General features: G+C 44.9%; 1 protein-coding gene across 1 annotated transcript in view; it reads left to right on the top strand.

Annotated features, from left to right (window-relative positions):
- The window catches only part of MAST2 (microtubule associated serine/threonine kinase 2), a 231,077-nt gene that overhangs the window by 70,855 nt on the left and 135,186 nt on the right, over positions 1 to 25,036 (top strand). Inside the window, exon 4 of the mRNA XM_075616224.1 lies at positions 24,338 to 24,369. Coding sequence (XP_075472339.1) covers positions 24,338 to 24,369 — 32 coding nt within the window. The remainder of the gene's footprint in view (positions 1 to 24,337; positions 24,370 to 25,036) is intronic.

The raw sequence follows: 25,036 nt of genomic DNA on the forward strand, positions 1-25,036 counted from the left end.
ACCCATGTAGTGTACCTACTGGAGTGCCCGTGTGGACTCCAGTACGTCGGTAGGGTTACAGTCCCAAAGTGTCTCAGATTGGGATTAAAATGCATGGGGATAGAATGCCCTAAACCAAACTGGAGAGGAGGGAATAGAATTTATTCAGATATCCAGAAGGGAAACCTTTTGGATATACCAGTTAAAAACATTGTCTCCGCAGGGGCTGAATCTGGATTTTGATTTAGGTTCGTCCTTAAAGAGTAAGGATGACTGGCGCTATACCCTCCTGCAGTTTTCTGCTTTTTATATTAAGATTGGTCATGAATCATTGAAGCGATCTTTTTCCTCCATTTCACCTCAGGACTTTGCTGACTATTTCAAGGAAAAGGTGGAATCCATTAGTCAGAACATCCCCTCTGTTTCCTCCTCCCATCCTACACCTCTTCCTAACTCTCCTCCTGCCTTTCTTGACAATTTTTCTGCTGTCACAGAGGAGGATGTGTCACTGCTGATCTCCTCTTCTCCCTCTACCACTTGCCCTCTTGACCCCATTCCCTCCCATATCCTAAAATATCTTGTTCCTACTACAACCCCTTCGCTCACACACATATTTAACACCTCCCTCTACTTTGGTACCTTTCCCTCCTCCTTCAAGCATGCAACCGTTATACCATCACTCAAAAACAGCAAGCTTGACCCTACATGTCTTTCTAACTATCGACCTGTCTCCCTCCTGCCTTTTGCTTATAAACTCCTTGAACATCTTGTATTCTCCCGGTTGCTCCACTTTCTCAACACCCATTCTCTCCTAGACCCTCTACAATCTGGCTTCCGCACTGCTCACTCGACTGAAACATCCCTTACTAAAATAACGAATGACCTCCTTGCTGCCAAAGACAGATGTCATTACACTCTGCTCATATTACTTGACCTCTCTGCAGCATTTGACACAGTGGACCACCCTCTTCTCCTCCACATTCTCCATACTCTTGGTATTCGTAACAATGCTTTATCCTGGATCTCCTCTTACCTCTCCCATCGTACTTTCAGTGTCTCTTCTGCTAACACCTCCTCCATAGATCTCCCTTGGGGGTGCCGCAGGGTTCTGTCCTGGGACTTCTTCTCTTTTCTCTGTACACACTTTCTCTAGGTGACCTAATCACATCCCTTTTTTTTAAATATCACCTCTATGCTGACGACACACCTATTTACTTTTCAGCCTCCGACCTTACACCTGCTATACAGACCAAAGTTTCTGAATGTCTCTCTGCGATATCATCCTGGATGGCCCTCCGCCGACTGAAACTTAACATGGCAAAAACAGAGCTCCTCATACTTCCTCCCAAACCTGCCTCCTTCCACATTAATGTTGGAAGTACCACTATTCACCCAGTAGGCCAAGCACGCTGCCTGGGAGTCACACTCAACTCCTCTCTCACATTCTCCTCTCACATTCAAAACGTTTCTAAAACCTGTCGCTTTTTCCTCTGCAATATTACAAAGATACGCCCTTTCCTCTGTTGCTCGACTGCTAAAACTCTGACTCAAGCCCTCATCTCCCGTTTCGATTACTGTAACCTCCTGCTGTCCGGCCTTCCTGCCTCTCACCTGTCTCCCCTACAATCTATCCTAAACGCTGCTGCCAGAATCACTCTGCTTTTTCCTAAATCTGTCTCAGCGTCTTCCCTGCTGAAATCCCCTCCTTGCTTCCTATCAAATCCCGCATCTCGCACTCAATTCTCCTCCTCACTTTTAAAGCTTTACACTCTTCTGCTCCTCCTTAGGCCTCGTTCAGGGTGCAGGCTTCGGAGGGAGGGCGTGCTGCCGTGGGACACAAAGTATTCAAATTGAATACTGGTTGTCAGGGTAGCAGCTGCCCTGTCTCCGAAGCCAGGAGTTGACGCTGGCTACAGTTTCACTAAACGAAAAAATCGTTTTTTGAAGCTGCAGCAGCGTCACTGGGACCTAGGCAACCAATGAAATCATTCTTGAGAATGATTTCAAGACTGCTGCCTCGATCCCTAACCTCAGGTCTGTAGACCCGCCCCCTCCCCGCCTCCTGAAAACGTCTGCTGGGGATGAACACACATCGCCCAGCAGACTGCCGCCCTCCCTCCCGCCCGCCCTCCCTCCAACTCCTGTCTCTGGCACCCTGAACGAGGCCTTACATCTCAGCCCTAATTTCTCGCTATGCACCATCCCGACTCTTGCGTTCTGCTCAAGGATGTCTTCTCTCTACCCCCTTTGTATCTAAAGCCCTCTCCCGCCTTAAACCTTTCTCACTGACTTCCCCACATCTCTGGAATGCCCTTCCCCTCAATATCCGACTAGCACCCCCTCTATCCACCTTTAAGACCAACCTTAAGACACACTTGCTTAAAGATGCATATGAGTAGCACCGTAGATACTACTATACACATGATACATTAAGCTTGGCCCCCTGCAGAAGCACTTACCAATATGCCCTCCTACTGTCTCTGTACGTTCCTCCTACATAACAATTAGATTGTAAGCTCCTTGGAGCAGGGACTCCTCTTCCTAAATGTTACGTTAGTCTGAAGCACTTATTCCCATGACCCGTTATTTATATTATTTGTTATTTATATGATTGTCACGTGTATTTCTACTGTGAAGCGTTATGTACATTAATGGCGCTATATAAATAAAGACATACAATACAGTTCAAGAAAGTTAATTACACCCCATTCTGTATCCATTTTTGATAGATTTCTCTAGGGATGGGACTTAAGATATACATCACTTTTTTAGAAAGATATTTTTCATCTTTTAAGATTAGTCAAATTATATTTTTTTTTAGTGATCTTATTCAGTGATATAGTTCTAAAATGTGTGTTCATGTAACGGGTTGAACTCCGGGATTATGTCTGATTCATTGCTGGTCTGAGCATTGTTGAGATATACGTTATCTCTCAGTGATTAGAGATTTGAGTAGCATTATTTAGCTAACAAAAGTTGCTGTTGGCTCTTTACTCAGTCAATGGATAGGATGCTTCTCTATATCTATTAAGGATCTCTGTTTTATGTTGGTGATGTATATCGGGCATAGACCACGCAGTGAAGGAGTTAATATAATATATTCTGATTGCGTGTGATGCAACTAGATTGATGCCTCTACTTAAGGGAGGGGGCTACCTTCATTTGTTGGTACACCCCTGAGGAAGTGAGACGTCTCATGAAACATGTAGGGTGAGGTTTGCGATCTGTTATGCATTCCTAAATAGCTTATCTATTGATAACCTTTTGCTGTGGGACTCTTTGAAACTCTATGCCAACCCTGGAACTCCTGTATTGGAGCCGCAGGGACTGATTTGGAACGTGTGTTGAGCCCTGAGGTATTGGCTTATGAGTAACCGGCTCCTGATCTCGTTAGAGGACGCGTGACGTTATCAAGAGGTGCCGCATACCAGGAAGTAATACCAGAGGAGGCTTCACACATGGACCCACAGAGGCAAGGATCCAAGCAGCCACAGAGGAAAGAGACATAAAAGGGCCCCCACAACCAGGCTTAAAGGGTTGAAAGGCTTACACAGAACGAAGGAATTAATGCGTTTTATTCCAAGTGTTTGTTTTTAAATGTTGGTTCGTTCAATTTTGGTATATAGCAGTTCTGTGCTATGTTTACATTTTCTTTTCCACATATTATTGAGAATTGTCCATCCGGTAGAAGTGCAATTTTTTCATCTTTAACTCCATTGATGTGAGGTTTTTTTTAATTATCACCCACAGTGTAATCAAGGAGTACTATGGTGTAATAGGATACATCTTGATTGATTAGGTTACACCTAGATTACTGATCCAGGTTGTAAAGGATTAACTGCTTGGTGGTGGTGTCTGTATGTTTATGGTTATTTCCATCACTCTTGGAGTGTTTAGGGTGAAATAGCATCTAGTGTTACTATTTTTACAGAGGTGACATCTTTAATTAAGTATGCTACTCCTCATTGTTTCTCTACATTTTTATATTTTTCATGTCTTGCATTGAGCACGAGTGACAGTTCCAGTGCCATGGAGGACTCTATTTTGCAAAGACTGTTTCACAAAATAATTGACTTTTTTTTTGTTTGCCACAGCAATCACTGCACCATCTGGTATAACTAGACGCAGAATTAATAATGGCTCTGCAAATTGTGCCGTAAGGCAAGTGATTTTTGCAGATGGTGCCATGTTTTTGCCAGCATTGTGGACATGTTTCATATACCCTGGAGCTACATAAGTATCTGCCCTATGGTCTCTTTGAATCATTCATTTCTATGTAGATCGCTATAAATTTGGCTATTCTGAGTGCAGCACTTCCTGTACAAACACAACGAGGAGTGTTGCTTTCTGACTAGGGTTTTAGGAATATTTATTGTGTATATTTAAGGTTCTGTTATCCCCCATAACTGTTTTGGTATTGTGAAGAATGTGTTTTAAATCTGGCTAAATTTATAAAATACACACCTGACCCTCAAGTACTGAAGGGGAATGAGAACAAAAAAGTATTTGGAATCATGCTTTATCCATGAAATTGGTTATTGGGACAATCCAATCTGTAGTAGGGCACTCTTGTAAACCTAAAATAAGGTTGTATGGAGTTTGTAACTTCCTCCTTAAAAATCATGTGTACATCATATGGGCTGCAGAATCATTACAAAATGGAAATGTGTGTACATTCCCTCAAAGTAAAAAGTACAAGCAGATATTGCAGTATAAAGAAAAGAAAAAAGGTAAATGAAGGGTAAAAAGCCCACAGCTAAAACCATTAACGTGAAAATGCTCCATAAATATTTTAAGCATTTTTAGTAGAGCAATTAGAAACGAGTATTATTCAATTCTGTCGTGTTTTAATAAGCAAATTGGCGCCTACGATACAGCAGACATTGAAAGTTTACCTTAGAAGAAAACATGGGTCAAACATTGCATTCAGTTCTCTGGTTTGGCAGCTTCCAGCTAATTATTTTATCATTTAATCTTGAGATGACGGATTTTAAGGAAATCTTAGTTACAAATGTATTTATTCCCAGCCATTGTTATATGCCTGGACTCTTTAACAAGCGGCCCCCGAAGGGCCTTGGTGTGGCCCTCGGACTCATAAAATGGTAAAAAAAAACAAAAAGCATTAAGTCGTGCAAACAGCGCTATATCAATAGGCTGGATCTCTGGTAGGCTGGATAGTGGCGGAAAGGCATTATATTAATGTTGTTCATCACTGGTACATGTCTTTATCTTTGTTTGCTATGTGTTTCAGCATGATTTAATTTCCCTTTGGTAAATTGGTTTTACTGGAGGTCTTTGAGATTGAACAGGGTACTAGAGAGTTCTATAAAACCTCAGTGCTTCAAGTTCTGAAGTCTACCGAGCGCTTCAAGCAGTGGTTTATTAATTTTTGAAAAGCAGATTGCTTTTGTAATGTCATTAGCTAAAAGGTTTTTTTTCTAGATTTAATCCTTAATTAAAACTCATGCATTTTGTAATTGGACAGCATTGCCATGGCTCATTATTGGATGCATACATAACATTAATAATTGCGCATGATTTATTTTGAGGCAGTGAAGTCATTATTGTAAAGAAGCCAGATCTGGGTAGTATCCTATAGCAGTACAGTCTTTTTTTCACCATTGGGAAATAAAAATAGACTCTATGCATCATCCTTGTGTGGTCCTCTTACACCAGGGGAGTGCAAACTTTTTTCCCTGCGCCCCCCTGCTGGCAGTTCCCCTCTCTCCGCGCCCCCCTCCCCCCCCCCCCGCTCACCTCTACTCCGGTGTCGATGTCAAATGAGCCGGAGCCAAGGTAAGTGAGGTTTACGGAGGCCTTCCCCGGCACTTAATTTAAGTGCCTTCGGGAAGCGCGCAGGGCCTCTGTAAACCCCACGCCCCCCAGTTTGCGCACCTCTGCCTTACACCATTAGTGTTATGGTAGCCATTTTTATTTATTGAATGTATCCGTACAACGGATGTTTATTTTCTTGAATTCATAGTTCACGGTGATCTTGCCCAAATATGTACAGTTCCTTGAGTGCTCAGGACACATCATCTGAAATAATCAACTGTAATGCCAGGAACCAATACAAGAACAAAAACCCCCCAGATTATCAAGGCAAACTATAAAGTAACGAAAAAAGGAATCTTCTTAGTTACGTATTTTAGCCAGTAAAGAAGCCTGCTCCATGTGTCAAGGATGATGAGAATAAGGCAGGTCTTACACTATGTGCTTGCCTATTACGTGTAACATGAGCTCTGTAACAGGCACTGCGTGAGGCCAAAAACATTACCCTCGTAGTCTGAGTAGATTCTAACCAAGTGCCAATTGGGCCAGCTCTATCCTTTCACCTTGCCACTCCTACCAGCAATCTAATGGTTAAATAAGGTATTCCCCTTTAAAAGACTTGTGACGATAATTATTTGACTCCACACCCACTAACACTATTTAACAGTTGTGTTCACTCTGACTTCAGTGGTTTGTCAGATCAGACCCTCATCCTATATACATCCATTTTTTGCCATGTTAAATATTTTGACAGGCAATTTATGCTCTTTACAGGCTATCGTTTATCTACACTAGAGCACACACCTGGCTCTGCTCACTTTTAATTGTTTTTATTCTTGTAACGAAGTTTATTTTCTTGCTATTTGTGGACCCACTACTATTTTATCAAGATACAATAAAAGTTATTTTTTTACTTCTATGTTTAGGAGTATATTTTGAGTGCAGTCTAAAGGGAACTCTTCCTTTTATCTGTGTTTTTGCATATATACCTAGTTCCTGCTTGCATGTACCTTAGGTCCTGTCCGAAGTAATTATTTATACTATCTCTAGTAGAGCAGGATTCATCTAACCGTTAAGGTTTCCTTTTTGCACTCTTGGCACGACACCAAACCCAGCAAGTTGAAGCACAAATGAATCATTTCGGTATTGCTGAATAAAAGTTTTAATTGCATATTTTCTGTTCTCAAAGTTGCAAATATATGTAATGATAATGATAATAACCTCTGTTGATGACCTTTACCCCGTTCATTGTTGCCTCTTTGTACTGCTTAGACTTGTGTTCATTAGCTATAGAAGAGGTTTACAGAATACACTAGTGACTGAAAGGCTTTCAGGCTTCTGAAGTGATATTGATAGTAAACGTCTATTTATAGGATTATATTGGTGACCTTGATTCTGCCGTATGTGAGTTCTAGCGCTAATCTGGGGATTTAATATCAGTTTATTGACCACTAAAGTGCATTGAGACATAAGCCGTCACACACATGGAGCACTGCATACTTGGACTTTGATAGTTCCTTCTCTGTTTGTGGAAGGAAAGAGATGCATGTGAGCGGAGAAGGCTGATGGATTGTTGTACAGTAGGTAAGAATAACTTTTGTACATTTTTAAATGATAAACTAGGGGAAGCAAGAAACTTAATCTTACAGTAGGTTAACTTATTCCGTAGCATTCAACCAAGACACACCAGCCATACCAGCTTTTATGAATAAGGAATTAATTTGAAAAAACAAATGCACATCCTTGGTAAAAGAATGGGATATGCATTGGGTTTCCCCAATCATTGATATAGTTTTGTTTGTGCGATTTGTGACCAATGGTAAATTCTTTGAAATGCACAGATATATTATATATATATATATTATATATATATATATATATATATATATATATAAAAAAATCAAAAAATAAATAGATGATACCGTTCTGTGGCTAACGAAATGCTTTTATTTGTGCAAGCTTTCGAGATACACTGATCTCTTCTTCCGCCGATGTTACAATGAATGAATGAAGCAAGCAAAAGGAATACTTAAAAACAGTGTCTCTTGGAATGTTATCTGTGCTAGTCCTTCCCCCGGTGTGGATGTGTTTTGTGGCTAGAGGTGTCAAAAGGTTCCTGAAAGCAAGTGATGTAAGAGTGTGTGTGTGTGTGTGTGTATCTGTGTGATTATAAATGAATGGAGAGCCCACAGTATATACAGTGCTTTACAAAAGGTGTGTGTGGAGTGGGAGTGGATATAAATGGCGTGGGTAGGTGTGGAAATGTGAGAGATTGTAGCACAACTAAAAGTGTGTGTGGATACTATGTGGTCCTTATAGCACAGATAACACTCCAAGAGACACTGTTTTTAAGTATACCTTTTGCTTGCTTCATTCATTGTAGCATCGCCGGAAGAAGAGATCAGTGTATCTCGAATGCTCGCACAAATAAAAGCATTTCGTTAGCCACAGAACGGTATCATCTATTTATTTTTTGATTATTGAAGCTCGGCTAACACGGTACTGATACATATATATATATGTATATATGTATATATGTATATATGTATATATATATATATATATGTATATGTACCACCTTGAGAAAGGTCCCACTCGGGGACCGAAACGTCGGTTTATGTGTCTTTTTCAATACAAAAACTTGTGATCAAACTTACCAGAGTGCTGTCTCCTGATCTCGTGCTTCAAACGGTATCGTATGGTTTATATATATATATATATATATATATATATAACACAAATATAACTGTATGCTCATCTGCATGTCTTAGGCAGGTCTGCAACCCCGCCTTTCCCCATTATCACCCAGCATACAGCACTTCCACTGCAGCAAGGGATTCTGGGAAATGACATGCAAATGAGCACACAGTGTCACTTTTTGCCTCAATAACCATTTTTAACATGGTTCCCTATAGGCTTAAGCTTGCTGCATGGTCACAGCTTTGAGCACAGCCAGGGTTAAGGTGCATACCCAGAAAACCACCCACAGACAGCTGTTTCGACCTTGATGGGTCTCATCAGTGTGGGGTTGATTTTACTGGGAATGCAAGAGAGGCTATGGGATAGGCTAAACCATAATACTGAGTTAAGTTATGGTGAGTAAAAAAAGTGACAAAAACCCTCCACAGGAAAGCAAATATGCAAATATAACTGTATGCTCATCTGCATGTCTTAGGCAGGTCTGCAACCCCGCCTTTCCCCATTATCACCCAGCATACAGCACTTCCACTGCAGCAAGGGATTCTGGGAAATGACATGCAAATGAGCACACAGTGTCACTTTTTGCCTCAATAACCATTTTTAACATGGTTCCCTATATATATATATATATATAATCAAAGGCTCCTTACCAGGCAGACCAGAGAATCCAGGGAATCCAAAGCAGGCACAGCAAGGAAGAGACAGCACACTTGTTAGCAAAAAGAATTGTATTAGTGAAGCAGGCACAAAACACCAACGTTTCGGTCCTAGAAACAGGACCTTTATCAAGGGAGTGCTTACCACAGATAGACCATAACCACCAATATATACCCATAACTAACTACCTTAATTAAAGACAAAATTGCACACACCTGTGTAACTGCAACCTCCTCCGGTGAGGAACAGATGACATCATCACCTGGCGTCTATCTCATGTGCTCACTGCAGTAAGGAGCATCATGGGTAATTAGGGAAATTATGGGAGACCCCCCTCAGCCACAGGAACGGGCTCTACTGTGCATGTGTAGTGCTCAAGTTCTGGGTTGCCTCGCAATGACAGGCAACAGGAAGGAGGGAGGAATGAGCAGTGAAGGGAGGGGGGCGGGCCAGAGTGCTCCGTGACAGCAGCTACAGAGCACATGGAAGTAGAGGCTGCAGGCAGAAACACATGTATACAATAAAAATGCCACAAACACCACTAAAGTGCATACATACCAGCTGGGCAAAGGGACAGCAGGGAGAAGGGGAAAGGGGGGTGTGTGTAGGGAGGGGGGGAAGGGGTGGGGATGGCAACAGGGGGAAGGGGGGGAGAGGGTGGTTGGAAGCAGGGATAGGAAGACATGGTTAGAAATAAGTAACATGTCAGAGATGCATCTGGGTCAAAGCCGTGTAGGTCCATAATGAGGACAGTGCCAAAAAGTCACAAGTCAGGGAAACTGAAATGAGCAAAAAGGCAGAAAGGAGGAGGGCTAATCATCCAGCATCATGATCATAACAGTGGGGGGAGGAGGGGGGGGGGACACTGGAGATAGCATGTAGCAATAATGACATTATACAATACAGCCATTATTAAATAAAGCAATGAAAACATTATTAAATAAAGCATCCAAGTCTGAAGTCCTCGTTAAGACCAAACGGTGACATGGTTTTAAGGTCATGGATCGTCTTAGCCTCCAATTGCAGCAAAAGTTTATTGCGATCACCTCCTCGAGATGAAGTGTCGGCTTGTAAGATGGGCATACACCTTAATGTCGACAGACTGTGTTTTTCTTGTTTGAAATGTCTTGCGACCGGGAGCAGTTTGTAATCCTCCACTGTGCTCGAGTCCAACAATGCTTTCCTGATAGTAGATCTATGAACAGCCATGCGTTCTTTCAACATACGGCTAGTCTTGCCTATGTAATAAAGCCCACACGGGCACCTGATGAAATACACGACGAACCTTGTCTCACAGTTCATGGGTGTTTTGATGTGTATTGTTTTACCAGTGTGTGGATGGGCATAAGATTGGCCAATCTGTAAAAAGCCACAGTTAATGCATCCATGACATTTATATACACCAGGTTTTTTATGTAGCCATGTTGTAGTAGGTGCATATTTGTTAAAAGGATCAGCCTCCACTAGATAGTCCCTCAGGTTTCTACCCCGACGATAGCACATCCTAGGTGCTCCCTGACAGAAATCGCCTATTTTGGGGTCAGTGCTCAGGATGTTCCAATTTTTTCTAATACTCCGTTTGATCACATTAGAAGCGGTGGTAAAAGTACTACTGATGTTAATGCGGCTGATCTTAATTTCCGCAATGCATGGTGTGAGGAGAGAATTCCTATCCACGCCCCTAGCTTTAGTGAGGGCTATATCAATTTCAGATCTAGGATATCCCGTCAAGAAACCTATTGGCCATTTGGCATAAAGCACCCTCTACTAGATCTGGATCGCTAGTAATGCGCTTAACCCTCAGCAACTGTGAATACGGTAGTCCCCGTTTGAGAGGCTCAGGGTGATGGCTCGTAGCACAGAGCAGGGTGTTTTTATCTGTAGGTTTCTGAAAGATTTTAGTTGCAGGTAATCCACCTTTTTTATAGACCACGGTATCCAGAAATGAAATACTGTCCAAACTATGGTTCACCGTGAAGCGTATGGTAGATGGGATCGTGTTCAAGTATGAAATAAATTGTGCTAGTTCATCCTCATTGCCTCCCCATATCAAAAAGATATCGTCAATGTAGCGGGTATAGTGGACAATGTTTACCGCAAACGGTGCATCATTTAGGATATGTAGTTGTTCATAACTGTCCATGAATAGGTTAGCATAAGCAGGTGCCATGTTGGAACCCATGGCTGTCCCTGTAAGTTGGAGGTAGAAGTCGCGTTCAAACCTAAAGAAGTTTTTATGAAGAATAACTTCAATCAACAGTAGGATGAATTCGGTAGGTGGACCATCATACTCCGAATAGTTGGAGAGATGTTCCCTGATTGCCTCCAGTCCCTCACCATGGGGAATATTGGTGTAAAGACTGAAGACATCCAGCGTAACCAAAAGCATGTTGGTAATATCAAAGGTGATGGTGCCCAGTTTGTTGATAAAGGCCGTTGTGTCCTTGACAAATGATGTCATATTGATGACCATTGGTTGTAACAAAAAGTCAACAAATTGGGAGAGTGGGTGGCAAAGAGAACCTCTCGCAGCAATAATTGAGAACCTCTCGCAGCAATAATTGGTCTGCCTGGCGGATTAATAATGGACTTGTGCACTTTAGGTAGCACATATATCACGGGAGTCAAGGGGTGGTCCTGGGTTAAAAAAGAGCCGGTCTCCTCAGAGATCCACAAGTTGTTAACACCAAGCCTGATGATGGAGTCTATTTCTGTCTTATAGCCTGGGGTGGGATCCTTCTGTAGTTTTTTGTAATAATTGGTGTCCATCAGTTGCCTCTCGATCTCTGCCCTGTAGCCACCATAATTCATGACCACAATGCCACCGCCCTTGTCGGCTGGTTTGATGATAATGTCTTTATTGGACTTCAAAGACTTGATAGCGTCTTTTTCTGCCACTGTCAGGTTAGAAAAGCTTTTCTTGTGAGTCTTGATTTGTCTCCTAGTGTCGTTACCCAAAAGCCCCATAAAGGTAGCAATGCTGTGATTAGCTACCGTTGGATCAAAGGTGCTCTTGGATTTGAATTTATTACCAGTGCACTGTGTCTGTTCAATACTCGAATGAAAGAAGTCCTTGAGACGCAGTTGTCGGTCAAGTTTATACATATCAACTTCCCATAGGAAGGGATCTTGGGAGGTTGTGGGGACAAATGATAGTCCCTTCTGCAGTATACTCATCTCTGCAGTTGTCAGTAGATGGTTGGAAAGGTTGAAGATTACCTCATCCTTGTCTTTGGACGCCATCTCCCCTTCTTGGCTTCCCTTTCTAGGTACCTTACGCTCCCTGCCGCCTCGCCGGACCGCTCGCCTACGTCGGAGTCCGGTATGGGCGGTTTGTGTGCTGTCTCTGTGCCTGCTCCTAAAAAAGGCTCCAGATGTGTTCCGTCTGGGGCATCCGAGGCATCTGTGTCGCTGGTGTTGTACCCGGCGCCGGTACCGGGAGTTCTTTTGGACCGCGGAGGGTTTCTCCTCCGACCACCTCTTCCAGTGCCTGGTTCGTGCAGTCCCAGGAGCCATCTGTATACTCTCTTGTCCTGGTAATCACTGGTCACCTGTTTGAGTTTCTCCCGTTTATACTTGGTGAGACTATCACGGTATAAATCGATTGTCGTCTGTATTTTATCAGTCCAGTTTGTAGAGATATCTAAAGCAAGTGTATCACTGTGTTTGTTGTTAATCACCTGTATCTCTTTTTTAAGGCGCGTGATTTCCTTACTGGACTGCTCAATAACAAGGATCATCAAATCATAGGAGCATTTATTAAGGATTCCAATCCACTTGCGGCAGAATTCAGTATCTGTCCGCCCTATGGTTGGTTGATTTTTGATGCGGAACCCTCTAGGGATCAATTTTTCCCTGTGATAATGTGACAAAGTCACTCCGTGCATATAGTAATCTACCTCTCTCTTTTTCAATTTAATGAGGTCATTAAAGACATCAGAGGCTTTGTCTGAGCCCAGTGCTGCCTCGAATGTTTCCGTGAATCTGATTTTGGCAACATCAGCCTCACTGTAACTGACACTGTCAGAAATGTTAGACAAAATCCCAGTAATATCTGGATAATCTTCCATCCCACAATAGGTCACTCCGTGTAAAAAGAGGAAAAATAGATAATAGATCTAGGTTTAAGGATCCACTAATCCAGGGATCCAACACACATAATTGTTTAGGTGCACATCTCATAATAAACAAATATAGGTAACAGAGCAGATGGCACACAAATACAGATGAAGACAGGTGCTTAGTCCCATATGAATGAATATAATCAAAGGCTCCTTACCAGGCAGACCAGAGAATCCAGGGAATCCAAAGCAGGCACAGCAAGGAAGAGACAGCACACTTGTTAGCAAAAAGAATTGTATTAGTGAAGCAGGCACAAAACACCAACGTTTCGGTCCTAAAAACAGGACCTTTATCAAGGGAGTGCTTACCACAGATAGACCTGAGCACTACACATGCACAGTAGAGCCCGTTCCTGTGGCTGAGGGGGGTCTCCCATAGTTTCCCTAATTACCCATGATGCTCCTTACTGCAGTGAGCACATGAGATAGACGCCAGGTGATGATGTCATCTGTTCCTCACCGGAGGAGGTTGCAGTTGAACAGGTGTGTGCAATTTTGTCTTTAATTAAGGTAGTTAGTTATGGGTATATATTGGTGGTTATGGTCTATCTGTGGTAAGCACTCCCTTGATAAAGGTCCTGTTTCTAGGACCGAAACGTTGGTGTTTTGTGCCTGCTTCACTAATACAATTCTTTTTGCTAACAAGTGTGCTGTCTCTTCCTTGCTGTGCCTGCTTTGGATTCCCTGGATTCTCTGGTCTGCCTGGTAAGGAGCCTTTGATTATATTCATTCATATGGGACTAAGCACCTGTCTTCATCTGAATTTGTGTGCCATCTGCTCTGTTACCTATATATATATATATATATATATATATATATATATATATATATATATATACAGTGTTCGACAAATCACCCAAAAATCTACTCGCCCAACTCCAAAATCTACTCGCCACCTAGTCCCGCCCCCAACCCCGCCCCTATTCCCGCCCCCAACCCCGCTTTAAAATAAAATATATAAATAAAATACATTTAATAAATTCCTAGTCAGAACAACATTCGTTTTTGACATAAATGTATTTATTGTATTACATTATACTACAATTAGTCCTTGTTACATGTGTGTGTGTAAATGTCGGATCTAGAAATAAAAGCCAGGTGTGAATGACTAGTTTCCTGAACCCCTTAACCAATGTCTGGATGCCCCCGCTTCACAATATCTAAAGCAGCAATCCCACCTGGGATCTTACCTGATCCGCAGTCCCTCAATGTCCAGGTACGCTCATTCCCGCAATGTTATACATTGGGGAGGTGTTCATTACCTGTCTTCTGGGTTAGGGGGGGGTTCCGATGTCTTCCGTGTGAAGCTTGAGCCAGATCTGGAAGAAAGCAGTATAGGGTAGTTAAGATTTCGGTGTAGTATAGGGCAGTTAAGATATATAGGGTAAATAAGAGATCCAGAGTGTGAGTGACAGAGAGAGAGAGTGTGGGAGTGACAGAGAGAGAGAGTGTGGGGGAGAGAGAGAGAGAGTGTGGGGATAGAGAGAGAGAGAGAGAGAGAGTGTGGGGAAGAGAGAGAGAGCGTGTGGGCAAGAGAGAGAGAGCGTGTGGGGGAGAGGGAGAGAGAGTGTGGGGGAGAGGAGAGAGTGTGGGGGAGAGGGAGAGAGTGTGGGGGAGAGGGAGAGAGTGTGGGGGAGAGAGGGAGAGAGAGTGTGGGGGAGAGAGGGAGAGAGAGTGTGGGGGAGAGAGGGAGAGAGAGTGTGGGGGAGAGAGGGAGAGAGAGTGTGGGGGAGAGAGGGAGAGAGAGTGTGGGGAGAGAGGGAGAGAGAGTGTGGGGGGAGAGAGAGAGAGTGTGGGGAGAGAGAGAGAGTGTGGGGGAGAGAGAGAGGGAGTGTGGGGGAGAGAGAGAGGGAGTGTGGGGAGAGAGAGAGGGAGTGTGGGGGAGAGAGAGTGTGGGGGAGAGAGGGAGAGAGAGTGTGGGGGAGAGAGGGAGAGAGAGTGTGGGGGAGAGAGGGAGAGAGAGTGTGGGGGAGAGAGAGAGAGAGTGTGGGGGAGAGAGAGAGAGTGTGGGGGAGAGAGAGTGGGGGGGGGGGAGAGAGTGTGGGGGAGAGAGAGAGAGTGTGGGGGAGAGGGAGAGAGAGTGTGGGGGAGAGGGAGAGAGAGTGTGGGGGAGAGACAGGGAGAGAGAGTGTGGGGGAGAGAGGGAGAGAGAGTGTGGGGGAGAGAGGGAGAGAGAGTGTGGGGGAGAGAGAGTGTGAGGAGAGAGGGAGAGAGAGTGTGAGGGAGAGAGAGTGTGGGGGAGAGAGGGAGAGAGAGTGTGGGGGAGAGAGAGTGTGGGGGAGAGAGGAGAGAGAGTGTGGGAGAGAGGGAGAGAGAGTGTGGGGAGAGAGGGAGAGAGAGTGTTGGGGAAAGAGAGAGTGTGGGGGGAGAGAGAGAGAGTGTTGGGAAAGAGAGAGTGTGGGGGGGAGAGAGAGAGAGTGGGGGGAGAGAGAGAGTGTGGGGGAGAGAGAGAGAGAGAGTGTGGGGGAGAGAGAGAGAGTGTGTGGGAGAGAGAGAGTGTGGGGGGGAGAGAGAGCATGTGGGGGGGAGAGAGAGCGTGTGGGGGGGAGAGAGAGAGTGTGGGGGGGAGAGAGTGTGTGGGGGGGAGAGAGTGTGGGGGAGACAGAGGAGAGAAACGGTGGGTGACACACACAGAGGGTGGGTGATACACAGAGAGAGAGGCTGGGTGAGTGACTGGCTGGTTGAGTGGTTTGTTGGGTGAGTGGCTGGGTGGGGCAGGGGTGACTGGGTGGGTGAGTGACTGACACTGACTGGGGGTGGGGGGTGACTGACACTGACTGGGGTGTGGGGGTGACTGACACTGACTGGGGTTGGGGGGGTGACTGACTGGGGGTGGGGGGGTGACTGACACTGACTGGGGGTGGGGGGGTGACTGACACTGACTGGGGGTGGGGGGTGACTGACACTGACTGGGGTGGGGGGGTGACTGACACTGACTGGGGGTGGGGGGTGACTGACACTGACTGGGGTTGGGGTGGTGACTGACGCTGACTGGGGGTGGGGGGTGACTGACTGACTGGGGGTGGGGGGGTGACTGACACTGACTGGGGGTGGGAGGGTGACTGACACTGACTGGGGGTGGGGGGGTGACTGACACTGACTGGGGGTGGGGGGTGACTGACACTGACTGGGGGTGGGGGTGACTGACACTGACTGGGTGTGGGGGGTGACTGACACTGACTGGGGGTGGGGGGTGACTGACAGACTGGGGGTGGGGGGTGACTGACACTGACTGGGGTTGGGGGGTGACTGACACTGACTGGGGGGTGACTGACAGGGGGGGGGGTGACTGACTGGGGGGAAGGTTACTGACTGGGGGGGTTACTAACTGGGGGGGGGGGTTACTGACTGGGGGGGGGTTACTGACTGGGGGGGTTTACTGACTGGGGGGGACCTCTGGTGTCACACACATACACATACTCCCATACACACATACATTCATTCACACACACACACATTCTCCCACACACACACACATACACATTCTCACACACACACAGGGGAGGAAAGGCCGCGACCAGCACCACGCAAATCCCCCACCCACCCGCGCCCATCTCCCGCTCGTGTGGGGGGCAGGCCGACATCCCCCCCCCAATCAGCAGGGTGGGTGGGAGGCACGTGGCGAGGTATCCCCCACTGGGCGCCCCAGGTGACAGTCAGCCCCGCCGTGGCCGCCACTGCCCTTCTCCCCTCGCCGGCATGTCACAGTGCCTGGCCAAGCTGCAGGCTGCTTCTTCCCCCCCAGCCCGCGGCGGCATGATGCTCGTGGCGGGGGGGGGGGGGCCAGGCCGACATCCCCCCACCTGATGCGGCGGCTGCGCCATCATGAAGGTAGGGGACGCATGGGAGGCACGTGGTGAGGGCCGAGCCCCCCCCCCCCCCCCGCAAGCCAACCGGGCTGCAGCAGCGGGGACCTCCCGCCCCTGACATCGATTGGTGGATCGAGGGGAAGGGGACAGGAGGAGGGGAAGGGGACAGGAGCAGGAAGAGGGGAAGGGAGCAGGAGGAGGGGACAGGGGACAGGAGCAGGGGACAGGAGGAGGGGACAGGAGCAGGGGACAGGAGGAGGGGAATGGGACAGGAGCAGGGGACAGGAGGAGGGGAATGGGACAGGAGCAGGGGACAGGAGAGCTTCCGCGGTGGGGAGTAGGGAGCCATGTGGGGACCAGGGGGATCGCAGGGAAGGAGCAGAGGGGCCGCAGCATGGAGAGTACTTACCCTCCTACAGAGCTCCCGGCAGAATGGCCGCTCGTTGGGGGCGGGCTCATATAGAGCCTGGCCGCGCGCCCACAAAGCCTGGAGCGCGCGCCAATCAGGAGTCAGGTAGGGGAGTTTTTTTTTTTTTTTTTTCAGCGCGAGCAGGGAAATTTCAGCGCGAACGGGGGAATTTAAAAAAAAAAAACACGTGTGCTGCTTGGGCCAATAGTTACTCGCCTGGGGGTTAAATCCACCCGCCCCGGGCACACTGTATATATATATACTGAGTTAAGTTATGGTGAGTAAAAAAAGTGACAAAAAACCTTCACAGCAAAGTAAATATGCAAATGTAAATACAACTGTATTGAGCATACAGTTGTATTTACATTTGCATATATAATATATATATATATATATATATATATATAATAAAATAAATAGATGATACCGTTCGGTGGCTAACGAAATGCTTTTATTTGTGCGAGCTTTCGAGATACACTAATCTCTTCTTCCGGCGATGTTACAATGAATGAAGCAAGCAAAAGCTATACTATAAACAGTACACTCTTTCATCACTTGCTTTCAGGAACCTTTTGACACCTCCAGCCATACAACACATCCACACCGGGATAAAGGACCAGCACAGATAACATTCCAATAGACACTGTTTATAGTATAGCTTTTGCTTCATTCATTGTAACATCGCTGGAAGAAGAGATCAGTATATCTCGAAAGCTCGCACAAATAAAAGCATTTCGTTAGCCACAGAACGGTATCATCTATTTATTTTTTGATTATTGAAGCTCGGCTAACACGGTACTGATACCTCTACATATACATTTTATATATATATATATATATATATATATATATATATATATATATATATATATATATATATATATATATATATTTCTTTTTGTCCCTGAGTCTATCTACCTTTTGCCTGTTGAGCAATAGAATAACCCTTGGTAAGCCTTGAAATCTGTATGCTATATATGTGAAGGAAACCTACAGTTTGTGACACTAAATCTTGTTCAGGTTGTATTTTAAGCATTTACTAAAGACTTTCCCTGTTATTTACATGCCTTACAGTGAGTTGGTGGAGATTTATGCGAACTATGTATGAACACTAACAGAATTCAAACTGAGAATGCTGGTGGAAGATAATTAAACACTGAGCAAAGTATATATGTGTCGCTTGATTTCTTTTATCCAAATGTCATCAGTTTTTTTTCTTTGCATATTGTATTTGTTTTGGACAACAGCGAGGGTTGATGTGTAGAGCTCAGTGTAATTAACATTCATATCCGGGGTTGTTAACCTGTGCTTGTTTGTCTCCAGAGGAATCCTAAATGTACTATTCTAAAGTCGTTTATTAAAAAAAAAAAAAAAGTTTACGCCATAGTTGGTAAAAATAAAAATTCCTAAGAAAGATTTAAAAACATTTGCTTTGTATTGGTTTACTTGACCCGAGTCTTAAACAACAAATGGTGAAATATGTAACTTAGATGAGAAATGCTCCGCAAGGGCTGGAATTTGTGTTAATTGAGATAAAGGACGTACGTTTTCACTGGTTTTGTCGGTTACTTTTATTGATGTAGTGCAGATTTACAGATCATGGGTTCAGGTCCTTCCTAAGACCATCTTTGTGATATTAAAAAATTCATTACATTCTTCTGTAGTTCTATCCCTTGTATTGGGTGATCTATCTCTGTTCTAGTTCGGTGGAGGGTCATATAAACAGGTGCATGGAAAAGTATATCCGAGAACTCCTCCACAGCTAAGATTGATTTCACTTAATAAGTATCACAGTAGAGAACTGTAGAATTGTAGGGTAATTAAAGTATATAAGGCATCTGGCCCCGATGGCATAGATCCAAGAGTTCTCAAGGAGTTAAGTTCAGTAATAGCCAAAACCATTACATTTGATATTCAAGGACTCCATTTCCACAGGCTCAGTAGCACAGATTGGCGTAAAACAGATGTGGTGCCTATGTTTAAAAAGGGAGCAAGATCCCAACCGGGGAATTACACACCTGTAAGCCCGACTTCAAAAGTGGGGAAACTAGTTGAAGGTTTAATACGGGATAATACTAAGGAATACCTAATAGAAAACAAAATTATTAGTACAGTAATAGTCGGCATGGATTTATGAAGGATAGATCATGCCAAACTAACTTTATTTGTTTCTTTGAGGAGGTAAGTAGAAATTTAGACCAGGGTAATGCATTTGATGTGGTCTACTTAGATTTTGCAAAGGTTTTTGATACGGTTCCACACAAGGTTGGTGTACAAAATAAAGCAAATTGAACTAAGTAAAAATATATGCACCTGGATTGGGATCGGTACTGGGACCCCTGATTTTTAACTTGTTTATTAATGACCTTGATGTTGGCATCAAAAGCAAAGTCTACGTCTTGCTGACTAGATTGTGTAAGGTAGTAGAATCAGAGCAGGATGTAATTTCTCTCCCGAAGGACTTGGAGAGACTGTAAGCGTGGGCAGGTAAATGGTAGATGAGGTTTAATACAGATAAATGTAAGGTTATGCATTTGGGAAGCAAGAATACAGGGACGACTTTCAAATTAAATGAGGATAAGTTGGCGGAATCCTTGATGGTGAAGGATTTAGGAGTGCTTGTAAACAGCAGACTTGGGCCACGCTGCCGCGATGCGTGCTCATGCTTGAGTGGTGACATCACCAACTATCTAAGCATGAGCGCTGGGCTGTCCTTCAATTTGCGAGCAGGGGGAGGAGAGGCGTGGCATTTAAGGGAGGGGGCGTATAATTGGCTGGATCGGGGCATGTTATTGAAGGAACTACCGTGACATCACTTTGTTAGCGTAAACATCAAAACAAACCGCCATGGTGCTCTCTGCATTGAATTTAACGCTGTTGCTAGAAAATAATGTTTTAACAATGTGTGTGATGGATTCTGCAGTCAGAATGGGCAGAGAGAGGGACAGACACACAGAATGGGAAGGGAGGGGCAGACAGAATGGGGAGGGAGGGGCAGACACAGAATGGGCGGAGAGGGGCAGACACAGAATGGGCGGAGAGGGGCAGACGGAATGGGCGGAGAGGGGCAGACAGAATGGGCGGAGATGGGCAGACAGAATGGGCAAAGAGGGGCAGACACAATGCGGGGAGAGGGGCAGACACAATGCGGGGAGAGGGGCAGACACAGAATGCGGGGAGAGGGGCAGACACAGAATGCAGGGAGAGGGGCAGACACAGAATGCGGGGAGAGGGGCAGACACAGAATGCGGGGAGAGGGCAGACACAGAATGCGGGGAGAGGGGCAGACACAGATTGCGGGGAGAGGGGCAGACACAGAATGCGGGGAGAGTGGCAGACACAGAATGCGGGGAGAGGGGCAGACACAGAATGCAAGGGAGAGGGGCAGACACAGAATGCGGGGAGAGTGGCAGACACAGAATGCGGGGAGAGGGGCAGACACAGAATGCGGGGAGAGGGGCAGACACAGAATGCAAGGGAGAGGGGCAGACACATAATGCAAGGAAGAGGGGCAGACACAGAATGCAAGGGAGAGGGGCAGACACAGAATGCAAGGGAGAGGGGCAGACACAGAAAATCAAGGGAGAGGGGCAGACACAGAAAATCAAGGGAGAGGGACAGACACAGAAAATCAAGGGAGAGGGGCAGACACAGAATGCAAGGGAGAGGGGCAGACACAGAATGCAAGGGAGAGGGGCAGACAAAGAAAGTAATGTCCATGAATTGAATGTTGATCATGAGACACGAGAAGAATTTGCAACCCTATACAAACAACTGCGCAAGCATGAAAATCCCTCACCCCCTTCCCTCCACTCTCTCCCTCCCCCCCTTCCCTCCATTATCTCTCTCTCCCCCCTTCCCTCCATTATCTCTCCCTCCCCCCCTTCCCTCCATTATCTCTCCGCTTATCCGATACGGTCTCTCTCTCCATTCTATGCAGTCCCCCCATCCCCCCCCTCCCCCCTGCTCTCCTCCCCCCGGGATCCTCCTGCTCTCTGCTGTCCCCCCTGTGATTGAATGGCTTAAGGCTGCTGTATGATTGGTGTATGTGACTGGTGCTCTGTCATGTGACCCTTCTGGGCACTTGGAAATCACTTATCCATGTCTCCCCAAGCAATGAGCACTGCCGAGGGTGCACGCAGCGTCTGCATGGCCATGCTCATTTGACATTACAGTGAGCGTGCGTCGCGGCAGCATGGCCGCAGCCTTGCTGCCCAAAGTCATGCAGTAGCTGCAAAGGCAGACAAGATCTTATCTTGCATTAAACGGGCAATGGCTGGAAGGGAAGTAAACATAATGATACCCCTTTATAAAGCATTGGTAATACCACACCTTGAATATGGAGTACAATTTTGGACACCACTCCTTAGGAAAGACATTATGGAACTAGAGAGAGTGCAGAGAAGAGCCACCAAATTATAAAGGGCTGGACAATCTAACTTGTGAGGAGAGGCTAGCTAAATTAGATGCATTTACATTAGAAAAAAGGCGTCTAAGAGGGGATATGATAACCAGGGCTCGACAAATGCGGTCGCCCGGGGCGACTGCATTGTGGCCGCTGTCGACTGATTACCTGCGCTCGTGTCCCCCGGCATCTCCCGGTCTTCTCAGTCTTGATCTTTAAAATCATGTTTTTCTCCTGCAGCACTATTCAAAAGTTGCCATGGTAATGGGACGCTTTGTGACGTCGTACATCGTGACGTCACAGCGTCCCGTTGAAATGGTAACGCGGCGTGATATGACTCCGCACGGCCATTTTGAATAGTTCTGCAGGAGAAAAACATGATTTTAAAGGCGACAAGACAGCAGAAGGCCGGTATGTCAGGACCCCACAACCGACCCCACCGCAGGTAAGTGTTGTGGGGGGGACAGGGACGAGTGACTTTTTTTGGGGGGGGAGGGGCGCGAGAGGGTTTTGGCCCAGTTTGTCGGACCCTGATGATAACTATATACAAATATATTCAGGGACAGTGCAAGGAGCTTTCAAAATAACTATCCCAAGGACAGTACAAAGGACTCTGGTTCATCCCTTAAGGTTGGAGGAAAAGAGATTTCACCAGCAACAATGGAAAGGGTTCTTTACAGTACGGGCTGTTAAAATGTGGAATTCATTACCCATAGAGACTGTGATGGCAGATACAATATATATGTTTAAATAAAAGTTGGACATCTTTTTAGAAAGGAAAGGTATACAGGGATATACCAAATAAGTAAACATGGGAATTATGTTGATCCAGGGAGTAATCCGATTGACAATTCTTGGTGTCAGGAAGGAATTTATTTTCCCCTTATGAGATATCATTGGATATGTCACTGGGGTTTGTGTTTTCCTCCCTCTGTATCAATAGGTATAGATATGGGATAAAGTATCTGTTGTCTAAATTTAGCATAGGTTGAACTTGATGGACGCATGTCTTTTTTCTACCTCATCTACTATGTAACTATGTATATTGGTTATGAAGTACACAGCATTCCCCAAGTCGAGAGAGTGACAGGATGTAATTTGCGGTTGGGCATTTAACTCATTAGCGCATTTGCAAAAGAAGTGTGGGTGTGGGCTTTGTTTAGTGATTATAACATGATTAAACTATTATGGCCCTAAGTATTAAAAATGTCCCTTCATTTGGACATATTTGTCTTTTCATGCCCTTGTTAATCTGCTAAATGGTTCAATTTACAGGTCTTGCTTACAGATAGAGCACAATCTTTTTACCCACCCCCTGGTTTTTATTTTACAGTCCTAAACACAAACTTTAACTGTAAAACACATAGTGTGCAGCAATGGGGCCATCTACTGATGGAACAAAGAACTGTGTAATGGAAATAAATGCATGTCTGGTCTGAAGAACCAAACCTACATCGTGTCAAGATTATTTTGTATGTAATGAATGGTTGGAAACATACCATTCATTACCTTTGTGTTCTGGCTTTGCTTAATTGCAGGTTTATTGCAGGTCGTGAGACCCTCAACATTAGAGTTTTTCATAGATGGACTTAGTGAGTGTATAGTGCCTTAAAAACATCACAAGTCCCCATGTGTACACACATTGTTATATAGCCTCACTAAGGCTACGCTTATAGTGCCGGCGACGCGACGGTCGCTGGAAAATCAAATAGAGAACTTCCAGCCATCGCGACCAGTCCAATCCAAACCAATCGCTTACTATAAGTGCAGGCGACGGCGGCAATGCATTTGTTTTGCCGTTGCGTCGCTGTCGCCGGCTTTATAAGCGCAGCCTAATGCAGTATAACCAGCCACCGTAACAGGATAAAAATACATGGTTTTCCATAGAAGGCATGAAATGCTGTGCTAAAGTTTGCATCACCCATTTGATGTGTATTTATACAATACGAAGATGTGCTTTTTATTGACAATATATTTTTCATAATCATGTTGTAAACATGTTTTTGTTTTACTGTGCATAATCTGGGAGTGTTGCCTTGACCTGCTGTGCATGTTTTATCTCTACACAATTCAGTGACTGTGTTAGCCTCTAGAGCACCTGGTGGGTTAGCTTTGTTTACCCGTTTCTCCATAATCTGGGAAAAGCTGCCTTTAATAAATGTTTTGTTCTTTTTCGCTCTGATGTAGTTTCTGTGGGATGTTAAATAAATAAATAAATATATAAATATAAACCAGAGCAGCGCCCCAAAGAAACGCTGTTTAATGTGAAAGTCAGCGGTCCTGTACTTGTAGGGCCCTCAATCATAAATGTGTCGCCTGAAATGTCACTTCTTGTGGGGTATGCTTTGACTTGCGTCTGTTTTTGGACGCAGTTTTGGTTGTTTACCAGGGAGCATCCAGTTTCATAAAACATGCTGATATGCAGATATGCACCTGTATGCTCGGACTGCTCGATCACTTTGGTAATTTCTCTCTCTTATTTCAGAAGGAACTGAGTCTCCCCAGAAGAGGAAGTTTGTAAGTAAATTATTTATTTCTCATTTATAATAGGCTGTAATTTCTGAATTGCTGTTTTATTGATTTGATTAGTCTCTATTTTAGTTTACCTTTTGGTGACTTTCTTTTTCCGGTGGGGGTGGTTGTTTACATTATTGTACTGGCTCTGAAGGGTCTCATGGAGATCAACCACATTGCCTGTTCCTGGAAACCACAGGTTGCCGGTAGACTGAGTGTTGAATTTAGAGGAAAAATGTGGCTGCCGGGGTCAGCCTTGCCTCCGGTGACAAATAGAAAGTCGCAATATAGGGGGATGCCGTGGCTTTCTATTGGTGACCCCCTGCATTCATAGTTGTAGTTTTTCTGTACATAAACTGCAGAAAATTCAACGTTAAAGTTACCATCACCTGGGGATTCCATGGAGCTGGGGGCATCTCACTGTTGCGCGAAGATTAAGCATCGGGGTTCTGCCCAGTTTAACGCCTTCAGCGTTTGTATTCAGTACTAATAGTTACTATCATTTTTGTTTGAAGGAACAATGCTTAGTTTCAAGTCTTGGTTCCTATATACAATATGTAGTTTAAAGTTCACATGCACTTGAAGAAACCTGAGGTTTAGAAAGCTCTGTACATTAACAACTATGAAAAATGTGGATCCACGAATAGGTAATAAAAATATTAATCGCAAA

Source organism: Ascaphus truei, chromosome 10, assembly GCF_040206685.1.
Source record: "Ascaphus truei isolate aAscTru1 chromosome 10, aAscTru1.hap1, whole genome shotgun sequence".
Lineage (NCBI taxonomy): Eukaryota > Metazoa > Chordata > Amphibia > Anura > Ascaphidae > Ascaphus > Ascaphus truei.